The sequence below is a fragment of the Canis lupus genome, chromosome 15 (genome assembly GCF_003254725.2).
Source record: "Canis lupus dingo isolate Sandy chromosome 15, ASM325472v2, whole genome shotgun sequence".
NCBI classification, from domain to species: domain Eukaryota; kingdom Metazoa; phylum Chordata; class Mammalia; order Carnivora; family Canidae; genus Canis; species Canis lupus.
The window spans coordinates 39,283,392-39,297,002 of record NC_064257.1 but is presented as its reverse complement, the minus strand read 5'-3'; the positions used below and the strand labels follow the sequence as shown (position 1 = coordinate 39,297,002).

Sequence of the window (13,611 nt, the reverse complement as noted above, 5' to 3'; positions counted from 1 at the left end):
CCACTGACTGAGCCACCCAGGCCACCTCTTTCTCTTCTAATATGTAGAAGTAATACTATTTGAATAAGCTGCCTTTAATAACTATATTTTATTTATTTATGTTATATATTTATAAATTAATAAATATATTTCCCCAAAAAAGACTACAAATATAACTATTCAAATATTTATTAAAATACATTGGTTTCATTTTCAAATTGTGTATAGCCTCCAGTTTTTAGATTTAACTTTATTCTCATATAATTCAGAAAATATTTTAGAAGAATCAAGTTATTGATAGAAAATATATTAGCTTATTTTTCATGACTTCATTACTAAAGATATTTAAGTTTTCTCATTTGTGGAATTTCAAATATTTAACTTGAAGTGATAAGGCAGTTTTGAATCTTTTAGAGCTCTACAGTAGCCCCATCTACCCAACAAGTGAAGACACCACAGACCTCAAATGCTCCTGATCTAAATGATGCAATTGTGAAACTATTCAATGACTTTGATGTTAAAGAAACCTCTCATCACTTAGTGATTTCTCATCTAGATCTACACATATGTGATGATATTCATGCTAGAGAAAAAGGTAATAAGAGCTGCTTATTTCACACTATATTTTGGTTTTTCTAGGATTTCCTACAAAACTAGATTATTTATCATATGTAAGATATAGTATGTCTGCTATAACTGGCCATAATTTTATCATTCATATGAAGTACATAGATGAAAATTGTAATTTTAAGCAATATATGTTGATATGAAATTTTATTTTGCTTTAATACTTAGAATTTCAGCACAATTAATTGGTAGCTATTGATACTACCAATAAAATTAGGTTTAAAAAAAAATCAAGGACTAAATAGATGACATCCTTGGAGGATGATGAAATATTAGACTTGCCTTTGAATTAGCCTTTTTATCATTTTGAAATTGTCTGTAAATTAAATTTTAGTACATACTCAATTCATAATTATTTGCACACATGTCCCATGGTCGTCTGTCTGCATATTTCTGACCCCATGTGCATGTAAACACAGATGTATGGCTATTTAACCATTTCTTGTGGCTCTTTACCAGTAATCCTCCCAAAATTTGGTTAGGAAGCTAAATTCCAGGTAGTAAGGTTTTTTTCTTTACTTTTAGCTTCTCTTACTTTTCCTTATATAGTAGATACAGGTAATGAAGTAAATGGGAAGCTCTTGGTCACATTGAAAATCTGTGGTTCCATAATGTAGGTACTGGGCATTTCTGTTTCTCCACTGGAGAGTGTTCCTGGCCTGTGAGTGTTGGGAGGGTTGGTCTAGTGGTACTTCTAGGACGGTAAGTAGTTCTCTGATTTTGCTGAGCTTGAGGATCTCTCTCTCTCTCTCTCTCTCTCTCTTTTTAAGATTTATTTATTTATTCATGAGAGACACAGAAAGAGAGAGAGGCAGAGACATAGGCAGAGGAAGAAGCAGGCTCCTCACAGAGACCCTAATGTGGGACTCGATCCCAGATCCCAGCATCAGGACCTGAGCCGAAGGCAGGCACCCAACCGCTGAGCCACCCAGGTGTCCCTGAGGATCTCTTTAAAACAGGAATATCTGTATTGGACTGATCTACTTCAGACCTGATTCAGAGTCTGAATCTGTGAAAATTGTTGCATTGTATTTTTAAAGCTGAAAGAGAAAATAGTGAAACCTACCTGGATATTTAGCAGAAGTTACCCTGCCTTCATCAGATAAAGCAGCCAGATATCAGTGACTAGATAAAAGGGTGGAATGGAAAGGTAAGGAAGATTTGGAGTTTTGAGAAGGATTTGTTGTCTTCTTTTGTCCACCTTTGTGCTTTCTGGTTTAAAGTTAGGATCTTCTGCTTTAGTTACTTGAAAGGAAAAAGGGAAAAGTTAAAATAATCAAAAATTTAAAAATGAGGGGTCAAAGTTAAGTAATAAGCAAAAGAATAGAGAAAAGTGTCTTCTAAGCTTTTTTATATTTCTCACTCTTCATATTCCCTCATAGAATAATCTGAATTATGTTATTTAAGGGGAAAACTCCTCCACCAAAATTTTTCCCTCATCCTACAGATCTGTTCTAAAATCCAGAAAGGTCTGAAATGAATTATATTCATTTGTATCTAGTTGTATCTTAATTTGTATTTTCCTTACTTATAGTTGATTTATCCATGCTGCTTTAAAATTTGATTTTTATGTTGGAGTCACACAGAGTTGTGATCTGCTTCTAATCTTAATATAGCTGTGTGACTTCAGACAACTTACCTAACCCAATAGGCTAAAATTCCTCTTTAATAAGAGACAGGATGATATAGTATAGTGGTTAATATTTCCTGGGTTCAGAGCAGCTCTGTATTTCTTAGCTGGTATGACCTTGGTCTATTTAATTAACTTCTTTGTGTCTCAGTTTACTGCAGGTATGATAAATGAAGTATTTCTGATACTTCCTTAATGTTTCTTTCTCTCAATTCTATTTTTTTCTTTTTCTAGAGTCGAATAGACGTATTACTGGAGGGGCTATGCAACTGTCTTTTACACAGCTAACTATAGATTATTATCCTTATCACAAAGCAGGTATGTATACCAGTTTCTTTAATAGATGTAAATCTTGCTTTAAAGTTATATAGAAAAAAAATTAAAAAATGAAGTTATATAGACAGTTTATCGCATTTCCTTTTGTATTTATTTTGTTTTAATTCATTTCTTTTTAAATTTATTTTATCATTCTGTTTTAATTTAATGTATGTTTATTTTTATCTTTTATTTTTTTTTAATTTTTATTTATTTATGATAGTCACAGAGAGAGAGAGAGAGAGAGAGAGAGGCAGAGACACAGGCAGAGGGAGAAGCAGGCTCCATGCACCGGGAGCCCAACGTGGGATTCGATCCCGGGTCTCCAGGATCGAGGCCTGGGCCAAAGGCAGGCGCTAAACCGCTGCACCACCCAGGGATCCCAATCTTTTATTATTTTAATTCCAGTTAGGTAACATACAGTGTTACATTAGTTTCAGGTGTACAGTATACTGATTGAACAATTCCATACATCACTCGGTACTTATCACAAGAACTACATTCCTCAATTCCCATCACCTGTTTCACCCAACCACCATCCACCCCCCTCCTATCAGTTTGTTCTCTATAATTAAAGAATGTATTTCGTAATTTGTCTCTCCTTCCCCCTTTTTGCTCGTTTGTTTCTTGAATACCACATGAGTAAAGTCATATGGTATTTGTCTTTCTCTGATTGACTTATTTTGCTTAGCATTATGCTCCCTACTCCATTCATAATCCTTGCAAATGGCAAGATTTCATTCGTCTTTATGGCTGATAATATTTCATTGTAGATATATATACCATATCTTTATCCATGGACACTTTGGCTGCTCCCATATCTTGGCTGTTGTAAATAATGCTGTAATAAACTTAGGGGTGCATATATCCTTTTGAATTAGTGTTTTTGTATTTCTTTGGCTAAATACCCAGTAGTGGAATTAGTGGATCATATAGTAATTCTAGTTTTAATTTTTTGAGGCTCCTCCATACTGTTTTTCACAGTGGCTGCACTAGTTTGCATTCCCATCAACAGCGTACAAGTGTTTTTTTTTTCTTCACATCCCACCACCACCTATTTTTTCTTGTGTTGTTGATTTTAACCATTCTGACAGGTATGTGATGCTATCTCATTGTAGTTTTGATTTACATTTCCCAGATGAGGAGTGAAGTTCAGCATCTTTTCATGTGTCTGTTGGCTATCTGGCTATCTTTAGAGAAATGTCTGCTCATGTCTCCTGCCCATTTTTAATTGGATTATTTGGTTTTGGGGTGTTGAGTTGAATCGGTTCTTTGTATATTTTGGATACTGACCCTTTATTGGATATGCCATTTTCAAATATCTTCTCTTATTATATAGGTTGCCTTTTAGTTTTGTTGATTGTTTTCTTTGCTGTACAAAATTTTTTATTCTGATGTAGTTCCAGTAGTTTATTTTTGCCTTTGTTTCCTTGCCTCAGGAGACATATCTAGAAAAAAGTAGCTGTGGCTGGTGTCAAAGAGGTTACTGCCTATTCTCTTCTAGAATTTTTATGGTCTTACATTTAGGACATTAATCCATTTTGAATTATTTTTGTGTTTGGTGTAAGAAAGCGGTCCAGTTTATTTTCTTGGATGTTTCTGTCCCAGTTTTCCCAGCACCATTTGTTTGAAGGGACTGTCCTTTTCCCATTGGATATTCATTCCTCCTTTTTTTTTTTTTTGAGATTTAATGTATTTATTTATGAGAGACACAGAGAAGCAGAGACATAGGCAGAGGGAGAAGCAGGCTTAATGCAGGGAGCCCGATGTGGGACTTGATCCTAGGACTCCAGGATCATGCCCTGAGCTGAAGGCAGACACTCAACCGCTGAGCCACCCAGGTGTCATTCCTCCTTTTTCAAAGATTCATTGACCATATAGTTGTGGGTTTATTTCTGGGGGTTCTCTATTCTGTTCTATTGATCTGTATATCTGTTTTTGTGCCAGTACCATACTGTTTTGATCACTACAGCTTTGTAATAGGACTTGAGATCCAGAGTTGTGATGACTCCAGCTTTGCTTTGCTTTTTCAAAATTGCTTTGGCTATTTGAGGTCTTTTGTGGTTCTAAACAGATTTTAGGATTGTTTCTTCTAGTTCTGGAAAAAAAAATACTGTTGGTATTTTGATAGGGATTGCATGAAATGTGTAGATTGCTTTGGGTGGTATGGACATTTTAACCGTATTCTCCCAGTCTATGAGCATGAAATGTCTTTCCATTTCTTTATGTCTTCTTCAGTTTCTTTCATCAATTAGTTTTCAGAGTACAGATCCTTTGTCTCTTTGGTTTAGGTTTATTCCTAAGTATCTCGTGGTTTTTGGTGCAGTTGTAAATGGGATTGATTCTTTGATCTCTCTTTCTGCTGCTTCATTATTGGTGTATAGAAATGCAGCAGATTTCTATACATTTATTTTTTTATCATGTGACTTTACTGAATTAGTTTATAAGTTGTAGCAGGTTTTTTGCTGGAGTCTTTCAGGTTTTCTACATGTAGTATCATGTCATCTGCAGATACTGGAAATTTCACATCTTCCTTGCTGATTTGGATGCTCTGTATTTCTTTTTGTTATCTGCTTGCTGTGCCTAGGACTTCCAGTACTATGTTGAATAAAAGTGATGAGAGTGAACATCCTTGTTTTTTGTTCCTGACCTTAAGGGAAAAGTTCTCAGTTTTTCCTCATTAAAGAAGATGTTCACTGAGAGGTTTTCATATATGGCTTTTATTATGTTGAGGTATGTTCCCTCCATACACACTGTGATGAGAGCTTTTATAATGAATGGATGTTGTACTTTGTCAGATGCTTTTTTTTGCATCTATTGAAATGATCGTATAGTTCTTACCCTTTCTCTTATTGATGTGATGTATCACATTGATTTGCAAATATTGAACCACCCTTGCAACACAGGAATGAATCCCCCACTTGTTTGGGTGAATGATTTTTCTAATGTGTTGTGGAATTCAGTTTGCTAATATTTTGTTGAGGATTTTTTTTTTAAGACTTTTTTTTTAATAAGTCTTTTTTTTTTTAATTTTATTTATTTATGATAGTCACACAGAGAGAAAGAGAGAGAGGCAGAGACACAAGCAGAGGGAGAAGCAGGCTCCATGCAGGGAGCCCGACGTGGGATTCGATCCTGGGTCTCCAGGATCGCGCCCTGGGCCAAAGGCAGGCACTAAACCGCTGCGCCACTCAGGGATCCCTTTGTTGAGGATTTTTGCATCTATGTTCATCAGGGATATTCTGTGGTGCTTGTTTTCAGTGGTATCTTTATCTGGTTTTTGTATGAAAATACTGCTGGTCTCAGTGAATTTGGAAGTTTTCTTTCCTTTTCTGTTTTTTGGAATAGTTTGGAGACCAGTACATACTAACTCTTCTTAAAATGTTTGGTAGAAAAAAAAAAAAAAAAAAAAAAAAAAAAAAAAAAAATGTTTGGTAGAATTTGCCTGTGAAACCATCTGGTCCTGGGCTTTTGTTTGTTGGAAGTTGATTACTGGTTCAATTTCTTTGCTGCTTATTGGTCTGTTCAAATTTTCCATTCCTGTTTTAGTTTTTGTGGTTTAAATGTTTCTAGGAATTCATCCATTTTTTCTAGGTTGTCTAATTTGTTGGCATATAGTGTTTCATGATATTCTCTTATAATTGTATTTCTGTGGTCTTGATTATTATTTCTTCTCTCTCATTTGCAATTTTGAGTACTGTTTCATTTTTTCTTGAGGAGTCTGGCTAGAGGTTTATCAATGTTATTGAATTTTTTTTTTTTTTTCAGAGAGCCAGGTCCTTGTTTTATTGCTCTGTTCCATTGTTTTTTAGTTTCTATATCATTTAATTCTGCTCTAGTCTTTATTATGTCCTTCCAGTGGTTTTGTTTTTCTTAAAACTTAAAATCAGAATATGGAAGATATATTTTGTACTATTTTATTTGGTTAATGTGACAAAAGCAAGTTTTTAATATGTTTTAAATTTTAAAAATTAGTATATTATTAGTATATTAAAAAAAATCAAGAAAGTATAAAATAAAAGGATGACAGTGATTTAGCTACATTGTAGGATTCCTGGAACTTTTTTTTTTTTAACTTTTCTATATTTTTAGGTTGCATTAATAGATTTTTTACATTTGATTGTAGCCAAAAGCCTGAGAAGTGATACATTAATATGCTTTTAAATAGTTGAATATGGACATCTGGGTGGCTTAGCAGTTTGGCACCTGCCTTCGGCCCAGGACATGATCCTGGAGTCCTGAGATCAAGTCCCACATCGGGCTCCCTGCATGGAGCCTGCTTCTCTCTCTCTGTATCTCTCATTAATAAATTTAAAAAAATAAAATCTTTAAAAAAATAGTTGAATATTGATAGGCTTTTTCTCCCAAATAATAAAAACAAAAAGTATATATGTTTATGGCCAAATTAAGTTATTTGACCTTATGCCAGTCTCTGCATTTTGATGATGTGTGGCTTTTTTTTTTTAATTCACAAAGATAAGAAAAAACAGATATAATGAATTTTTAAAGACTTTAAGAAAGTGATAAAATTTTTCTGTTCACAACTTTCCATCTCCTACTCTTTTAATTCTGTATCTGTACTTGACAGAATGTAAAGGTTATGCTATTTGATTTTTGTTGAAAGGCTTTGTTGTATATTCTATTCTCCTAATTTGGCAGTTACTTACATATACATAAAATATTTTTAACTACAGAAATATTTCATATTTTGGGAGGTAAAACTTTTAGTCATAAAGATTTTATTTTCTTAACTCTTACACGTTCATATTACTTTTCTCAGGTTTTGCTACAGAGAAACCTAATAATCTTGATTTTTAATTTTTCCTCTAAAAAATCTATAGAGGTATAGATAATATCTATATTTTTATGACTGATGACTATCTTGAGAAATTTTAATGGTTTCCTTAGTGTTTTAATAACCTTCATCTTATTTTATTACTTTATAACAAATCTTTGATGAAAGGACTTTCACCTGTTGTAGTATTTTGTGGGGTTCTTTGTAATGGAGGTATACAGGTAGTTGAGCAGTCAGTGAAGGTTGACCAGCAGTACTATTTGTAATTGAAACATTGAGTGATGTTGTACCAGTGGTGGGTCTTGAATGAAACCTCTTAAATAATTTTCCTTTGACACTCTCTTCTTGTATTCTAAATGTTTTGCTAATATTTTCTAGGACGATTAAAATCTCTTGTAAGTGAAGTCTGCTTTCTTGAGAAAGATTCCCTTGGAAAACGGATAAATCTCGTCAGAAGAGGTGCTATAATAAAATAAATGAAAATTGTACATTTTTCAGTGAAATACCTATCACTTATTTTACAGGAGATAGTTGTAATCATTGGATGTATTTTAGTGATGCAACCAAAACAAAAAATGGATGGGCCAATGAATTGTTACATGAATTTGAGTGCAACGTTGAAATGCTTAAGCAGGCTGTAAAGGATCATAATGTAGGTTCACCTCCTAAATCCCCAACACATGCCTCTCCCCAGCACACACAAACAGGTATTTTACCTATAAAAACATTATGGCATTCCCCTGGTATTAATTGTGTGTGTGTGTATTTGTGTGTGTGTGTGTGTATGTGATCATAATATATTTTCTGTGGATAAGTATTATGTTTAATAATGTGTAAAAGTTCTGCATCTTATTCAGAACATAGACTTTTGGACCTAAGCACTTCTTAATATGACCAATGAGAATTATACCCAGGTAGAATATTTGAGACTGTTAAATGGCTTTTTTAAACAAGACTTTCAGGTAGAAGTTATTGTACAAGAATATCTTAAATGTGATGTAAGTATGACTCATGTTTAAGGAATAATCACACAAAAAAGAGGAATCGTTGCAATAACTTATATTCCTACATCAGTTTATACATAAAGTTTCTTCACATATATTATCTTATTTGATAAACTAGAGTTCATATATATTTCTAGAAAGTGACTGTTACAAAAATAATTTTGCAATAAGTTGAAAGTTTTTTTTTTATTTCCCACAGAGAAAGACTCAGCTCTGAAAGGGACTTCCAGAACACCTTCAGTATTATCTCAGCAATCCAAAGCTAAGTTAATGTCTAGTTCTGTTGTGGTTAGACTTGCAGATTTCAATATATATCAGGTATGCTTTATTTTTTAATTATATCTTCTGATAAACATCTTCTACAAGCATCTCTTATGAACTAATATCATCATTTTATTTAAAAACATCTTGACCAGGGGCACTAGGGTGGCTTAGTTGGTTAAGCATCTGACTCTTGATCTCAAACTCTGGTCGTAATCTCAGGGTTATGAGTTCAAGCCTTGCATTGGGTTCCATGCTGGATATGGAACCTACTTAATAAAAACAAACAACCCCACAACATTTTGACCAGTTTTGTGAAATGGCTAAATTAGACAGCAGAGAAAATGTCAGTTGATTAATTTTTGTTTATATGGTTATGCAGAATTAACCAAACTGTTAATTTAGCATACTTTAGCTAAAGAGCACATCTTCCAGACTGCCAAATCTGTACAAGACTTCTGACAGCAACTGCAAGTTCAGGAGTCTCCCCTAAACTCTCTGTGGATTCAAGAATTCATTAGAATAACTCATAGAACTCATAAAATAAATTATACTAAGAAACACATTTATTTTTTTATTATTTTTTTTATTTTCTTAATGGTTTTATTTATTTATTTATGAGAGACACAGAGAGAGAGAGCCATAGGTGGAGGAAGAAGCAGGCTCCCCAGGGGGAGCTTGATGCCTGAGTTAATCCCAGGACCCTGGGATCACAACCTGAGCCAAAGGCAGACACTCAACCACTGAGCTACCCAGGTGCCCTTCGAAATGGATTTGTACTAAGAATTACATTTATTACAGGGAAAGGATACAAACTAGATTCGGCCATAGAAAGAGAACCAATTTGAATTGGGATGGGAGGGTTCTTTTTTTTTTTTTTTTTAATTTTTATTTATTTATGATAGTCACAGAGAGAGAAAGAGAGAGAGGCAGAGACATAGGCAGAGGGAGAAGCAGGCTCCATGCACCGGGAGCCCGATGTGGGATTCGATCCCGGGTCTCCAGGATCACGCCCTGGGCCAAAGGCAGGCGCCAAACCGCTGCGCCACCCAGGGATCCCGGGATGGGAGGGTTCTAAATGTTCTCAGGACACATTAGCTTCCTGGAAGGGATGTGTAATAATACACATGAAGTAGTACCTTCATAGATGAACTCAGTTTCTACATAGATTGATACCAGGTGACCCGAAGCCTCTACCCTCTAAAGACTACTAAGACTGTCAAGTCTGGCCAGCTCCACTCTTAGTCATCATCATAAGCATAAACTATCAGTTGAATTTAGAATTACCTCTAGGTAATTCTAGCAGGGACAAAGGCCAGACTTCTCTTAGAAGGCCAAATTCCTTATTATACAATGCTTAGTGGAAGAAACTAAAATACTTTTTGTCTTATTGAACTACCAAATATTGGCTATTTTGTGAACTGAACTTCATGGCTAAGATCTCTGTCCCATTTATATTGTGCAGGCTGTAATCATACAATCTAGTGTAATATTGCAATCCTTGAGACCAAGACAATAGAATGAATATGTAATATTCTTAAAAAATAAACAGTTTTAGTTATGTGTTCTCATTTATGAATTATTGTGGTTTATTTTGATACATAAATTTATTTTTATTTTCCTCAGTGGTTTTTATCTGGGCCTGATTTACCACCTGGAAACATTTGACATTGTCTGAAAATAGTTTTGGTTGTCACACCTGGAGGGGATTACTACTGGCAAATAGTGGGTTGACACCAGTGAAGCTGCTAAACATTAACAATGTACTGGACATCTTTATCAGTGCCCACAACAAAAAATTATCTGGTCCAAAATCTCAACTGTGCCAGTTTTGAGAAAACTCTATTATATGTTTTTTTTTCTTATTATACAGTTGGTTCTTGTTTTACATTCCATATATACTACATCTTATTTTAAGCTAACTTTAAATTATAAAATGTAAATAAATACATATGGAAATAGGAGAGGGGAATCACCCTAATTCAAAGTAATAGAGGATAAAATACTGTTAAGACATCCCACATGCACAAATACACCAAAATAGAACAAATAAAAATAACTGGAAGAAAATAGAATGTTTATCTCAATTTGAATAACTTTTTGCCTGTTGAAGGAAACAGGAAGTAAGCTATGGTCTATTAAAATAAGTTGATTCTTTGAGTTCCAAAGGATTTGTTTCCATATATACAGAGAAGAGCTTCTTAATCTGATAATAATGCTAGAGAATGACTTAAATTTATAGAGACTGTGCAAGTATTCCATAGGTTTACTAGCAGTCTAACCAAGGTGAAACATAAACTATTGAAAAACTGTTCTACTTCACATAAGAAATATATATGTTTGTTGAATAAATATAATGAATAAAAAATTAATTAACCTTGAGATACATCCCTGGGTATATACTAAACAAGCACAAATAAATGAAATTCATAAAACTAATGAACTTTGGGGAAATTACTATATACATTTTTGAAGTAAATTTGTTGTTTGGGGGGGGTAAAAAAAATGTAATAACCTTCAAACACATAGTCCTTTTAGAAAAAAATAAGAGGGGCAGTCCGGGTGGCTCAGCAGTTTAGCGCTGCCTTCAGTCCAGGGTGTAGTCCTGGAGACCCAGGATCGAGTCCCATGTCAGGCTCCCTGCATGGAGCCTGCTTCTCCCTCTGCCTGTGTCTCTGCCGCTTTCTCTCTCTCTCTCATAAATAAATAAATAAATAAATCTTTAAAAAAAAAAGAAAAAAGAGATTACACTATTTGACAGAAGTATTTGTAGTTGTATTACTTATAAGTAATTTTTTATTGCAGCAAAATATGTATGACATAAAATTTACCATTTTAAGCATTTTTTAAATTGAAGTATAATTGACATATAACATATTAGTTTCAAGTGTACAACATAATGTTTTGATAGCATCTTAACTATTTTTAAGTGTTACATTCATTGGCATTCATTATTCATATCGTTGTACAGTCATCACCACATCACCATTATCCATTTCTGTAATTTATTATCCCAGATTGAAACTTTGTATATAGCTATATTATTTTTCATAATAATAAATTAAGATAAAGAATTACTATAAAGTACACACCAGAGAAGCAGTCTGTTCTTAAGGACCTGGATGTGTGTTCTGACTCTGCTCTTTACACTTCTGTTACAGAAATATTCTGATATTTGAAGGCTCAAAGTAATAAGTTTTCAAGGACTATTGTAAGGATTTTGTAACTGATAAGACTTTAAAGAGGTTATCGTTTTCTGAATAGTTGATTAGTATTATTAAAAATAATTGAATGTGACGTTAAATATATAATAAAGTTTTCATCAGAAATTACTAATTATTTGAAGTAGTTTTAGGAGTTTAAAGTGATGTTCATGTGGCGTTAAATTGTTTGGAAAGGGCTTTATTCAGTGTTACTTCAATGTGCTTAATTATATTTTCAGGTCTCTACAGCAGAACAATGTCGTTCTTCCCCCAAGAGTATGATTTCTTGCAATAAAAAATCCCTGTATCTTCCACAAGAAATGTCAGCTGTCTATATAGAATTCACAGAATATTACTATCCTGATGGAAAGGATTTTCCAAGTAAGAGAGTTTCCTGTTTTGTTATTACTTGTCCATTACTTTGAAAGTTGTTTTTTTATTCCTAAGTTTTTGAGTTTTATAAACATGAAAAAAGAAACAAAAATCCATTGTTCTTTACGTACTGTCATTGTACTTGGTATATAACTATAGTATAGCATTTTTTAACATATTCTGTTTATTCATATTTTTTTCTCTCAGTAGCTTGTAGCATCCTTTAAAAAATTTTTTTGTTTTTTTAATTTTTTTACTCATGAAAGACTCAGAGAGAGGCAGAGACACAGGTAGAGGGAGAAGCAGGCTCCATGGAGGGAGCCCAATGTGGGACTCGATCCCAGGACCCTGGGATCACGCCCTGAGCCAAAGGCAGATGCTCGACTACTAAGCCACCCAGGTGTCCCTTAAAATTCTTTTTAAAGATTTTATTAACTTATTAGAGAGAAAACATGACCAGTGGGGAGGGGCAGAGGGGGACGGAGAAGAGACTCCCTCTTGAGCAGGGAGCCCCACATGGGGCTTGAACCCAGGACCCAGAGATCATGACCTGAGCCAAAGGCAGATGCTTAACCTACTCAGCTACCCAGACAGCCCAGCTTATAGCATCCTTAATGTGGTAGGCATGCTTCATATTATCCCTGAGAGTTGACTCATTTCTTAGTAGCTGTTTGTTAAATGAAAGAATTTATGGAAGTTAGGTTATTTGTAGAATAAGGTCGTTTCTTTTTCCTTTAGTAAAAACCAATTTCATTTCAGTTATATAGAACTCTATATTTCCTTGAAAAATTAATAATGGAGTTATTCTTTTGCTGTAGAGACATTTTTGGCTGTTTTTTTTTTTTTTTAGACACAGATGTATACTTTGGACAGCCTTTGTCTTTTGTGTTTATTTAGAAACATTGAATTACATAAATTTTTATTTGTATGCTATTTTGGGGTCCTAAAAAGTTAAAATAATTATACATTTGTGTTCTTTGTTAAATTTCTATGTTATTACCTCAGTTCATCCAGGAGTTCTTCAAACTAAAATTTGCCTTTATTTATGTGGTACCTTTTTCTTTAGCTGTTTAACCATTTAATTGTTGTGCCAAAATTTTGGGACTGAATTCTCACTGCCTTCATGCTTGTCAGCAGTTTTTTGGTTATTTCTCATTTGTTTCTCTTTTCTACCTTCCTGACTAAAACAGTGAGGAAGTTAAGACATTTGCTCAGCACCTTAGTAAGATGGCACAGCTGAAACTCAAGCATGGGTCATCTAAATCAAAATTCATTGTGTCTTCCCCTCAGTCCCCAACTATGTTATTACACTGCCTTCCTAGGGCATTCGCAACCATTTGTTATAATTGGAGAATCCCATTGTTTCTAGCCCTCCTTTCCCCTCACAAATAATTGTTTTCCTTCAGTAATACATCAATGAACTAG

The 13,611-nt window shown here is 34.0% G+C and overlaps 1 protein-coding gene across 4 annotated transcripts in view; it reads left to right on the top strand.

Moving 5' to 3' along the window:
• The window catches only part of BLTP3B (bridge-like lipid transfer protein family member 3B), a 97,565-nt gene that overhangs the window by 47,406 nt on the left and 36,548 nt on the right, over positions 1-13,611 (top strand). For all 4 annotated transcript variants that reach the window (XM_025439522.3, XM_025439523.3, XM_049093985.1 and 1 more), the window contains 5 exons: positions 394-574; positions 2,471-2,554; positions 7,871-8,053; positions 8,550-8,668; positions 12,054-12,195. In XM_025439522.3, coding sequence (XP_025295307.1) covers positions 394-574; positions 2,471-2,554; positions 7,871-8,053; positions 8,550-8,668; positions 12,054-12,195 — 709 coding nt within the window. The remainder of the gene's footprint in view (positions 1-393; positions 575-2,470; positions 2,555-7,870; positions 8,054-8,549; positions 8,669-12,053; positions 12,196-13,611) is intronic.